Raw genomic sequence first — 12,869 nt, forward strand, 5'->3', positions numbered from 1 at the left:
TCTATTCCATTGTATGTTAGATAAGTAAATAATTCCAGCTTCTGTAATAAATAAACCCTGAGGCCGGGCGCGGTGGCTCAAGCCTGTAATCACAGCACTTTGGGAGGCCGAGGCGGGTGGATCACGAGGTCGAGAGATCGAGACCATCCTGGTCAACATGGTGAAACCCTGTCTCTACTAAAAATACAAAAAAATTAGCTGGGCATGGTGGCTCGTGCCTGTAATCCCAGCCACTCAGGAGGCTGAGGCAGGAGAATTGCCTGAACCCAGGAGGCGGAGGTTGCGGTGAGCCGAGATCGCGCCATTGCACTCCAGCCTGGGTAACAAGAGCGAAACTCCGTCTCAAAAAACAAAAAACAAACAAACAAAAAAACCCTGAGATTCCAGTAGTTTAACACAATAAAAGTTTATTTCTCTTGTTCACAGTCCAATGTGGGTTGCTGGAAGGGTAGGGAGAGATGAAGGAAGGGAGAGGGAAAGAAGTGAGAAGGGAAAGACGATAGTGGGAGATGGAGGCAGATGGGGATGGTGGGAGAAGGAGGCAGCATCAGGGAAGGGGTCTTGCTCCATATGATCACTCAAGGACAAAGGCCTTTTCCATCTTGTGGTTCCACCCTTTTCTTTGTCCCTTTCTTTGTCCTCTCCATTCAGCAAGAGAAGGGATGGCCAAAGAGTGAGGATTGTGCTTGAGAGGTTTTTATGGACCCAGAAGTAGTGCCCACCACTCCTGCTCACATTCCACGGGCCAGAACAGTCACATGGTCACACCTAACTGCACTGGAGGCTGGAAGAGGGACTCTGGCTGTAGGCCAGGAAGAAGAAAAGAACACAATCACTGGTGAGCACTGATAGTCTTCACCACATATAAATTGATCGTGTGACACCAACATTAACTACGTCAGAATTTATTTTTCTTTCTTTGGAATTCCTTCAGCGATGACATACCCCTATATCATGATTTTATCACATTAAATTGTCTATTGCCTTACAGTTATGTCTTCTGCCTCCATTTTTACATCATAAGCAGGGATCATTCTTCAGCTGCTTTGGTTTTTACCATGATGCAGGCTGTAAGGTAGGCACTATAGGTAAATTTAAAAATCATGCTGAATTATTTCAGTAAAGACCAGGAAGACGGATGTTGCAAACAATTACAGTCTGGAAACAAGCTTGGTTTTAGTTGCTATGGCACAAATTAATGATTTAAATATATACAAGAATGTTTATAATCACACATACAAAAAAAACAGTAGAAAGCAAGTTAAATATCCATCAAATGTATATAGTGGGCGGTTTAGTTGCTATGGTACCAATTAATGATTTAAATATACACAAGGATGTTTATAATCACACACACACACAAAAACAGTAGAAAGCAAATTAAATGTCCATTAAATGCATATAGTGGGCGGTGGGCGAGGAGCAGCTGTGCTCAGGGTATGATCGGTGTTGGCAGTGTAGGGGTGTATGGGCAGAGAAGACTCTTGGCCAGGCAGATGGCTTCTCAGTGGCAGAGCATGGGGGTCTCCATGCACTGGAGATCTCTCCAGCACCAGGAACAGCTGGAGGACACCAGGGAGCTGCAGACTGTGGCCAGCCATCAGGAGGCCTTCGCAGGAGTCCTGGGGTCCCTGTGCAGACAGTTCCAAAGGAGGCTGCTCCTGAGAGCCGTCAACCTCAACCTCTGCACAGGCCCCTCCTGGAAACACCTGGAAACCCCAGAGCCAGGGCTGCAAGGCCTCCAGGCTGCAGCTCACTCAGCTAAGAGTGCTTGGGTGCCAAGTCCCAAAGAATCCAGGAGTCTTGCCAAAGTGGTACCAAATGGCTGGTGGAGACCCAGGTGAAGGCTAGGAGGAGGAAGAGAGGGGCACAGAAGGGCAGTGAATCCCCAAGTCACAGTCTGAGCCAGAAGAGCACCCAGCTGTCTGGAGCTGCTCCTGCCCACTCAGCTGCAGACCCCTGGGAGAAGCATCACTGCCTCTCTGCCCAGATGGGTTCACGTGCCCACCCATTACAGCGGTCGAGGTGGGAGGCTGCCTTCTGGAGCGCCTACTTCTCAACAGAGCCCCTCTGCTCTCCCAGCGAGTCTGACAGTGACCTAGAGCCTGTGGGGGTGGGAATTCAGCATCTCCAGAAGCTGTTCCAAGTACTAGATTAAGCCATTATAGCAGGAGAGTGGTGACATCATCTCTCTCATTCATGACTGAGGAAGTGCCCTGCAGGAAACAAGCCCTGTCTGACGCCAAGCCTTCATACTCAAGGATGTCTGTGCTTCCCCAGGCACTTCCTGGAGGAAGTCCCCAGTAGTAGTCAGTACCCCGGGCCACTGCTAACAAGGACCTGACTAACAAGGGGCCAGAGGCCCCCTGCTTCAGCCACATGTGGACCCATCAGTGACTGCCCTCCATAGCCTGAGAATGTCTTGGGGGATCTTGCAGAGGTGGAGAGAATTGTTTCTTCTTTTTTTCTTTTTCTTTTCTTTTTTTTTTTTTTGAGACGGAGTTTCGCTTTTGTTACCCAGGCTGGAGTGCAATGGCGCGATCTCGGCTCACCGCAACCTCCGCCTCCTGGGGTCAGGCAATTCTCCTGCCTCAGCCTCCTGAGTAGCTGGGATTACAGGCACGTGCCACCATGCCCCGCTAATTTTTTGCACTTTTAGTAGAGACGGGGTTTCACCATGTTGACCAGGATGGTCTCGATCTCTCAACCTCGTGATCCACCCGCCTCGGCCTCCCAAAGTGCTGGGATTACAGGCTTGAGCCACCGCGCCCGGCGCTCTTTTTTTCTTTTCTTTTTTTTTTTTTTTTGAGACGGAGTTTCGCTCTTGTTACCCAGGCTGGAGTGCAATGGCGCGATCTCGGCTCACCGCAACCTCTGCCTCCTGTGTTCAGGCGATTCTCCTGCTTCAGCCTCCTGAGTAGCTGGGATTACAGGCATGCGCCACCATGCCCAGCTACTTTTTTGTATTTTTAGTAGAGACGGGGTTTCACCATGTTGACCAGGATGGTCTCGATCTCTTGACCTTGTGATCCACCCGTCTCGGCCTCCCAAAGTGCTGGGATTATAGGCGTGAGCCACCGCGCCCGGCCAATTGTTTCTTCTTTCACACGGGAATCTTGAGCTTAGAAACTCACCGTACACTTGACCTTGAGCCTTGTATTTGCCTCATCTGTAAAGTGAAGTGCTAGCATCAGATGTTAGAGAGCTCTTAGCTGGGTACTCAGGTGCCTGGTTTTTGGAGAAGTCATCCGCAGTCACTCACCCACTGTGTTTCCGGTGCCAAGGCTCTTGGAGGCCCCACTCTCACCCCTGCTTTCCCTACCAGGGACTCGGAGGAAGGCACAGGAGATATTTCCAGGCTGAAGACCTGGGCTCATGGGTACCTATTTACATGCTCGATGCAGAACACTGTGGGTATGCTGGGAGGCATAGCCCTATTCAAGAGCAATTTCTGACCTTTGTAAATTATTTAAGAAACTTGCAGCCGGGCTCGGTGGCTCAAGCCTGTAATCCCAGCACTTTGGGAGGCCGAGGCGGGTGGATCACGAGGTCGAGAGATCGAGACCATCCTGGTCAACATGGTGAAACCCCGTCTCTACTAAAAATACAAAAAACTAGCTGGGCGTGGTGGCGCGTGCCTGTAATCCCAGCTACTCAGGAGGCTGAGGCAGGAGAATTGCCTGAACCCAAGAGGCGGAGGTTGCGGTGAGCCGAGATCGCGCCATTGCACTCCAGCCTGGGTAACAAGAGCGACACTCCGTCTCAATAAAAACATAAAAAAAAAAAAAAAAGAAACTTGCTTTGTCATCTTGTTAGAAAGAAACCAGCATGTGACTTTCCTAGATAACACTGCTTTTTCATAATAAAGACTGGTTTGCATTTTTTAAAAAAAGTGTAGTGACATGGGAAAGAACTAACAATATATTGGTAAGTGGGCCGGGTGCAGTAGCTCACACCTGTAATCCCAGCACTTTGGGAGGCTAAGGCAGGTGGATCACAAGGTCAGAAGTTCAAGACTAGCCTGGCCAATATGGTGAAACACCATCTCTACTAAAACTGCAAAAATTAGCTGGATGTGATGGCAGGTGCCTGTACTCCCAGCTACTTGGGAGGCTGAGGCAGAGAAATGCTTGAACCCGGGAGGCGGAGGTTGCAGTGAGCCGAGATCGCACCACTGCACTCCAGCCTGGGCAACAAAGCGAGGCTCCATCTCAAAAAAAAAAAAAAAAAAAAAAAAAAAAAAGCAAACAAAGTAATTATCACTGTATAATGAGATATATATGTGTGTAAGTGATATGCACATTCACACACCCTAGAAAAATTATTAGCTGGGCACGGTGGCTCACACCTATAATCCCAACATTTTGGGAGGCTAAGGCAGGAGAATCACTTGATTCCAGGAGTTTGAGACCAGCCTGAGCAACATAGTGAGACCTCATCTCTACAAAAAAAAAAAAAAAAAAAAAAAAAAAGAGAGAGAGAGAAAGAAAAAGAAAAGAAAGAAAGCAGAAAAAAGAAATTAGCATTGACCATCCACCTGTAGTCCCAGCTACTCAGGAGGCTGAGGGCAGAGGATCACTTGAGCCTGGGATGTCAAGGTTGCAGTGAGCTGAGATGGCACCACTGCACTCCAGCCTGGAGTCAAAAACAAAAACAAAACAAGTAATTATTGGCCAGGCACGGTGTCTCATGCCTGTAATCCCAGCACTCTAGGAGGGCAAGAAGGGTGGATCACCTGAGGTCAGGAGTTCAAGGCCAGCCTGACAACCACGGTGAAACCCCATCTCTACTAACAATAAAAAAATTAGCTGGATGTGGTGGTGCATGCCTGTAGTCCCCGCTACCAGGGAGGCTGAGGCAGGAATATTGCTTGAACCCAGAAGGCAGAGGTTGCAGTGAGCTGAGATGATGCCACTGTACTCCAGCCTGGGCAACAGAGCAAGACTCCATCTCAAACAAACAAACAAAAAACAAACAAAGTAATTATCACTTCATAATGAGATGATGGATCCTTCCTTTGATTCTTCCCTCCCTCCCTCCCTCCCTCCCTTCCTTCTCTCTCTCTTTCTTTCCCAGGGTCTCACTATGTTGCCTAGGCTAGAGTGAGGTGGCTATTCACAGGCACGATCCCACCCTTGATCAGCACAGGAGTTTTGACCTGCTCTGTTTCCAATGTGTGTTCACCACTCTTAGGCAACTTGGTGGTCACTCGCTCCTGGGAGGTCACCATATTGATGGTGAACTTAGTGCAGACACTCAATAGGCATAGCATACTACAACCTAAACTCCTAGGCTCAAATGATCCTCCTGCCTCAGCCTCCTTAGTAGCTGGGACTATACAGCTGAGCACCATCATGCCTGACAATTTCTCCTTTTTCTTTCTTTTTTTTTTTTTTTAAGATGGGGTTTCATCATGTTGGTCAGGCTGGTCTTGAACTCCCAACATCAGGTGATCCACCCACCTTGGCCTCCAAAGTGCTTGGATTACAGGTGTGAGCCACCACACCTGGCCAATTTCTCCTTTTTCTTATCTGAATTTTCCTACAATGAATCCAGATTACAAGTATAAACTTTTTTTTTGAGACAGGGTCTTGCTTTGTTGCCCAGGCTGGAGTGCAGTGGCATCATTACAGCTCACTGCAATCTCTACCTTCTAAGCTCAAGCGATCCTCCCACCTCACTGTCCTGAGTAGCTAAGACTACAGGCGCATACCACCACATTTGGCTGATGTTTAGACTTTTTTGTAGAGGAGAGGTCTCACTGTGTTACTCGGCTAGTGTTGAACTCCTGAGCTCAAGTGATCTTCCTGCCTCATCCTAGCAAACATGCAAAAGTGCTACAATTGCTGTTGTGAGCCACCACACCTGGAACAAATGTAAATTTTTTAACAAATAAAAGAATTGAGGTGGCTGGTCCAAGGGTAGTGGGTTATCAAAACTTATTAACATTAGCGTCACTAAGTTGGTATACAACCCCCCACTGCTAAATTTGACTGGCTTTAAAAAACAAAAAAAGAATTGAGGCCGGGCGCCGTGGCTCAAGCCTGTAATCCCAGCACTTTGGGAGGCCGAGGCGGGTGGATCACGAGGTCGAGAGATCGAGACCATTCTGGTCAACATGGTGAAACCCCGTCTCTACTAAAAATACAAAAAACTAGCTGGGCATGGTGGCGCGTGCCTGTAATCCCAGCTACTCAGGAGGCTGAGGCAGGAGAATTGCCTGAGCCCAGGAGGCGGAGGTTGCGGTGAGCCGAGATCGCGCCATTGCACTCCAGCCTGGGCAACAAGAGCGAAACTGCATCTCAAAAAAAAAAAAAAGAAAAAAAAAAAAAAAAGAATTGAGGTAATTAGGCCAGGTGCAGTAGCTCAGGCCTGTAATCCCAGCACTTTGGGAGGTGGAGATGGACGGATCACGAAGTCAGGAGATCAAGACCATCCTGGCCAAAATGGTGAAACCCTGTCTCTACTAAAAATACAAAAATTAGCTGGGCATGGTAGCGCGTGCCTGTAGTCCCAGCTACTTGGGAGGCTGAGACAGGAGAATTGCTTGAACCTGGGAGGTGGAGGTTGCAGTGAGCTGAGATTGTGTCCCTGCCCTCCAGCCTGGCAACAGAGTGAGACGCCATCTCAAAAAAAAAAAAAAAAAAAAAAGAATCGAGATAATGAAAGGTAAATTATAACTCATTATAACAGCACAATCACATCAGGAAAACATTACCTTTTATTATTTATTTATTTATATTTATTTATTTTTTGAGACGGAGTTTCGCTCTTGTTACCCAGGCTGGAGTGCAATGGCACAATCTCGGCTCACCGCAACCTCCGCCTCCTGGGTTCAAGCAATTCTCCTGCCTCAGCCTCCTGAGTAGCTGGGATTACAGGCATGCACCACCATGCCCAGCTAATTTTTTGTATTTTTAGTAGAGACGGGGTTTTACCATGTTGACCAGGATGGTCTCGATCTCTTGACCTCGTGATCCACCCGCCTCAGCCTCCCAAAGTGCTGGGATTACAGGCTTGAGCCACTGCGCCCGGCCTGAAAACATTTAAGATGACATTTTTTCTGGAGTCACTGGACGATTGTCCAGTCCATATATGTAATGTTTTTTGGGTTTTTGTTTTTTGTCTTTTTTGTTAGCGATGGGGTCTTGATATGTTGCCCAGCCTAGCTGTGAATTCCTAGCCCCAAACAATCCTCTTGACTTGGCCTCCCAAAGTGCTGGGATTATAGGCATGAGACACCACATGCAGCCTCATGTATATAACATTAAAAATAAAGTGTGTCACTTAGCTTTGGATATCCTTCTTTTTTTTTTTTTTTTTTTGAGACGGAGTTTCGCTCTTGTTACCCAGGCTGGAGTGCAATGGCGCGATCTCGGCTTACCGCAACCTCCGCCTCCCGGGTTCAGGCAATTCTCCTGCCTCAGCCTCCTGAGGAGCTGGGATTACAGGCACGCGCCACCATGCCCAGCTAATTTTTTGTATTTTTAGTAGAGACGGGGTTTCACTATGTTGACTGGGATGGTCTCGATCTCTTGACCTCGTGATCCACCCGCCTCGGCCTCCCAAAGTGCTGGGATTACAGGCTTGAGCCACCGCGCCCGGCCTCATTTGTGTGTTTTTAACATTTTACAAGAATGTGTGTGTGTCAAAGAGATGCAGGGACCAACATGAAAGAGCTCTCGATGGCCAAAACTGGAACAATTTAAAAAACAAACAACACAGTATTGGATTATAACCCAATGTACAAAATAAGTACAGTTGTCCCTTGGTATTCACTAGAGATTGGTTCCAGGACCCCCAGGAATACCAAAATCTAAGGATACTGAAGTCCCTGAAATAAAATGGTGTAGTATTTGCATGTAACCTATGCACATTCTCTTGTATACTTTAAATCATCTATATATTACTTATAATACAATATGAATGTTATATAGAGTATTTATACTGTATACTGTAAAACAAAAATGCATATTATTTTAAAATGTTGCATTGTTATTTTTCATTTTCTGGGTTTTTTTTTTTTTTTTTTTTTTTGAGACGGAATTTCACTCTTGTTACCCAGGCTGGAGTGCAATGGCGCAATCTCGGCTCACCACAACCTCCGCCTCCTGGGTTCAGGCAATTCTCCTGCCTCAGCCTCCTGCGTAGCTGGGATTACAGGCATGCGCCACCATGTCCAGCTAACGTTTTATATTTTTAGTAGAGACGGGGTTTCACCATGTTGACCAGGATGGTCTCTTGACCTCGTGATCCACCCACCTCAGCCTCCCAAAGTGCTGGGATTACAGGCTTGAGCCACCGTGCCCTACGGTTTGTTTTTTTTTTTTAATGTTTTTGATCTGTGGTAGGTTGAATCTATGGATATAGAACCCATCCATGGATACAGAGGGCCAACTGTAAATATGAGTTCAGGCTGATAGAAATACATTAATGAATAAAACTTATTATTTTTTTGAGACAGGGTCTTACTCTGTCACCCAGATTGGCACAATGTCAGTGCACTGCAACCTCAGCTTGCTGGGCTCAAGCAATTCTCCAGCCTCCTATGTAGCCAGGACTACAGGCGCAAGCCACCAATGCCAGGCTAATTTTTGTACTTTTTAAAAATAGAGACAGGGGTCTTGCCATGTTACCCAGGCTGGTCTCAAACTCCTGGGCTCAAAGCCATCCATCTGCCTTGGCCTCCCAAAGTGCCGGGATTACAGGTGTGAGCCACTTCACCCAGCCATTAATGAATAAACATTAATGGAGAAGAAGAAACTAATCTTTCAGACATAAATAAATCCATTTAATATATGTAGATCTGAGCTGGGCGCGGTGGCTCAAGCCTGTAATCCCAGCACTTTGGGAGGCCGAGGCGGGTGGATCACGAGGTCAAGAGATCGAGACCATCCTGGTCAACATAGTGAAACCCCGTCTCTACTAAAAATACAAAAAATTAGCTGGGCATGGTTGTGCGTGCCTGTAATCCCAGCTACTCAGGAGGCTGAGACAGGAGAATTGCCTGAACCCAGGAGGCAGAGTTTGCAGTGAGCCAAGATCGTGCCTTTGCACTCCAGCCTGGGTAAGGAGCGAAACTCCGTCTCAAAAAAAAAAAAAAATATATATATATATATATATACATATATATATGTAGATCTGGCCGAGCGCAGTGGCTCACGCCTGTAATCCCAGTACTTTGGGAGGACCAGGTGGGTGGATCACCTGAGGTCAGGAGTTGGAGACCAGCCTGGCCAACATGGTGAAAACCTGTCTCTACTAAAAAACACAAAATTAGCACAGTGTGGTGGCAGGTGCCTGTAGTCCCAGCTACTCAGGAGGCTGAGGCAGGAGAATCACTTGAACCCTGGAGGCGGAGGTTGCAGTGAGCCTCGATTGCACCACTGTACTCCAGCCTGGGTAACAGACCCAGACTCTGTTTTAAAAAAAAGTGTAGATACTCCCAGCTGGGCACAGTGGCTCACATCTGTAATCCTGGCACTTTGGAAAGCTGAGGTGGGAGGATCACTTGAGCTCAGGAGTTGGAGATCAGCCTGGCCAATGTGGTAAAACTCCTTCTTTACTAAAAATACAAAACAGTAGTTGGTGTAGTGGTGCATACCTGTAGTCCCAGCTACTTGGGAGGCTGAAGCAAGAGGACTGTTTGAGCCTGGGAGGTTGAGGTTGCAATGAATTGAGATCAGGCCACTGCACTCCAGCCTGGGTAACAGAACAAGACCTTGTCTGAATTTTAAAATAATAATAACAGTAAGAACATTGTAAATACTCCCTTTTCCAGGAAATGAGCTTAATTCCCTCCCAATTTCCTTTCTACCTTTTTGAGGGTAGGCTAGACTTAGTGGATTTGCTTCCAAAGAATAGATTACAGAAAGGAAGAAACAGTAACTTTACAATGGAGAAAGCTGGCAAACCCTGCCTTAACCAAGCGGTGAAGGTTAACTTTACCAGTGATGCCATGTGTATATCATCTACCCTGATACAATGAGAAAGGTGCTTCAGCTCTGAAGTATTCTTTCTGAAAACCCATAATCCCAATGTACATATGAGGAAAACACCAGACAATCCAAATTTGAGGGACATTTTACAAAGCATCTGATCAGACATGATGACTAAATGTAATGTGGTATCCTAGATGGAATCTGGAACAGAAAAACGGTCATTAGGGAAAACTATCTGAACAAAGTGTAAAGTTTAGTTAATAGTAACAAAACAAGCCGGGTGCGATGGCTCACGCCTGTAATCCCAGCACTTTGGGAGGCTGAGGCGGGTGGATCACAAGCTCAAGAATTCAAGACCATCCTGGCCAACATGGTGAAACCCCACCTCTACTAAAAATGCAAAAATTAGCCAGGCATTTGGCACACGCCTGTAGTCCCAGCTACTCGGGAGGCTGAGGCGGAAGAATCACTTGAACCAAGGAGGCAGAGGTTGCAGTGAGCCGAGACTGCGCCACTGTGCTCCAGTCTGGCAACAGAGCAAGACTCTGTCTCAAAAAAATAATAATAATAAAATGAAATAAATAAAAATAAAATAAAAAAATAGTAACAAAACAATGTCAGTTCTTAAGTTGAATGAAATGTACCATACTAATATATTAACAACAAGCGAAAATGAACAAGGGGTATATGGAACTTTCTGTACCACCTTTGCATCTTTTCTGTAAATCTAATTAATAGTATTCCAAAATACAAAGTTTATTTAAATAATTCTTATAGAAAATGGGAGAAAAGATAATCATTTGGAGGGAGCCGCAGGGTAAAATGCATTTTTTTTTTGAGAGTCTCATTCTGTTGCCCAGGCTGGTGTGCAGTGGCATGATCTTGGCTCATTGCAACCTCTGTGCCACAGGTTCAAGCGATTCTCCTGCCTCAGCCTCCTGAGTAGCTGGGACTACCATCACCTGCCACCACGCCCAGCTACTTTTTGTATTTTTAGTAGAGATAGGGTTTTACCACATTGACCAAGCTGGTCTTGAACTTCTGACCTCAAGTGATCTACCTGTGGCCTCCCAAAGGGCTGGGATTACAGGTGTAAACCACTGTGCCTGGCCTAAAATGTACTTTTGAGTAAATTATTCCTCCTTGAAAGTGGTCCTAACAAAAGATACAGAAGCCTTGAGGCTGAGGTACCCTTGGAAAGGATCCCTTAATTTTATAAACTGTATAATTTTATAAACCTGTATAAATCCAGGCTAAGCATGGATGAGGAGGTGTTTAGAATGCTCATATAAGCAACACAAGGGACTTCCTGTCCTTGCCTGAGGCTTTATTCATCTGTCCTTTTCTGCGAGTAGGGATTTGATATCTGAAGGAACATTTTTCCACTGATTTCTCATGCTAGCCTGGGGCCTTCCAGAACCAGGAGGGTGAGCCTTCAAGTGGCTCGGGATGTGGGGAGGGCCCACAGGCAGGGGATTATGCAGACAGAGCTTTCTGCACTTTCCTCTCCTCTGCTTGGCAGCACAAGCACAAAGTGCTGAAGATAAAAGGCTTCCATTAATACCAAACCAGTGGAAGTCAAAGAGATGTTTTTGGCTATGTCATAGCTACAATTTCTCTTTTCCTTCCTTCCTTTCTTTTCTTTTTTTTTTTTTAATTCAAGCATGTTTGTGAATCAAAGTCAGGATTTTGACTCCCCTGGGCTATTTTCCAGTCCATACTCTGGGAGTGCAGCAAAAATTCAGATGCAGTTTTAATGCTTTCCAAGGATGAGGGGAAGCAAAGGCATTCATCTCTGGCAGCTTCTTTTCTGGCTTCCAAGGAAGGGACACAAGAAAGCAGGAGAAACTGTTTTTCTGCAATGCACCATCACTGTTCCATACTTCATACACATTTTCTTTCTTCATTCATCATTTAAGGAGCTGCCTCCACTGTGCATCAGGGACCAGGGACTCATCCACTCTTTTTTAAACCACCTTAGCCTCCCAAGTAGCCGGCATTACAGGTGCACACCACCATGCCAAGCTAATTTTCTTATTGTTTACTTAAAGACTAGGTTTCACCATGTTGGCCAGGCTGGTCTTGAACTCCTGACCTGTGAGTCACTGCACCTGGCCAGACTCACCCACTTTTCTTTTTTTTTGAGATGGAGTCTCACTCTGTTGCCCAGGTTGGAGTGCAGTGGCCTGATCATGGCTCACTGCAACATCTGCCTCCCAGATTTAAGAGATTCCCCTGCATCAGCCTCCCAAGTAGCTGGGATTATAGGCACCCGCCACCAAGCCCGGCTAATTTTTTGTATTTTTAGTACAGATGTGGTTTAACTATGTTGGTCAGGCTGGTCTTGAACTCCTGACCTCGTGATCCACCCACCTTGACGTCCCGAACTGCTGGGATTACAGGCGTGAGCCACCGTACCCGGCCCCCGACTCACCCACTCTTAACACATGGAGCTCATCAGCACTGGTCCACTTCCTTCACTAATGTACTCTCTGGTCACAGTGTCCCTCCTTCCACATTTGTTTATGACTTCAGAAATGATTTATTGAGCATGCTTTTTTTTTTTTTTTTTTTTTTTTTGAGATTTTGAGAGTTTTGCTGGTTGCCCAGGATGGAGTGCAATGGTACGATCTCAGTTCACTGCAACCTATCCCTCCTGGGTTCAAGCGATTCTCCTGTCTCAGCCTCTAGAGTAGCTGGGACTATAGGCACCTGCCACCACACTGTGCTAATTTTGTGTTTTTTAGTAGAGACAGGTTTTCACCATGTTGGCCAGGCTGGTCTTCAACTCCTGACCTCAGGCAAATAAATCCTACTGAGTTGGCCTCCCAAAGTGCTGGGATTACAGGTGTGGCCCAGCCCTGAGCATGTCCTCTTATACAGAATTAGGTGTAGGAGATAGGATGATGCATAAGAGAAAACAGATCC

At 46.4% G+C, this 12,869-nt stretch overlaps 1 protein-coding gene and 1 pseudogene across 1 annotated transcript in view; one reads left to right on the top strand and one right to left on the bottom strand.

The window, feature by feature from the left end:
• Positions 1-381: 381 nt before the first annotated feature.
• NOP58 (NOP58 ribonucleoprotein) overlaps positions 382-12,869 on the bottom strand; it is a 74,500-nt gene continuing 62,012 nt past the window's right edge. The window contains exon 13 of the mRNA XM_074399256.1: positions 382-802. Coding sequence (XP_074255357.1) covers positions 769-802 — 34 coding nt within the window. The 3' untranslated portion in view covers positions 382-768. The remainder of the gene's footprint in view (positions 803-12,869) is intronic.
• LOC101040220 (protein PIMREG pseudogene) lies at positions 1,497-2,207 on the top strand (annotated as a pseudogene).

Source organism: Saimiri boliviensis, chromosome 5 (assembly GCF_048565385.1).
Source record: "Saimiri boliviensis isolate mSaiBol1 chromosome 5, mSaiBol1.pri, whole genome shotgun sequence".
NCBI lineage: Eukaryota > Metazoa > Chordata > Mammalia > Primates > Cebidae > Saimiri > Saimiri boliviensis.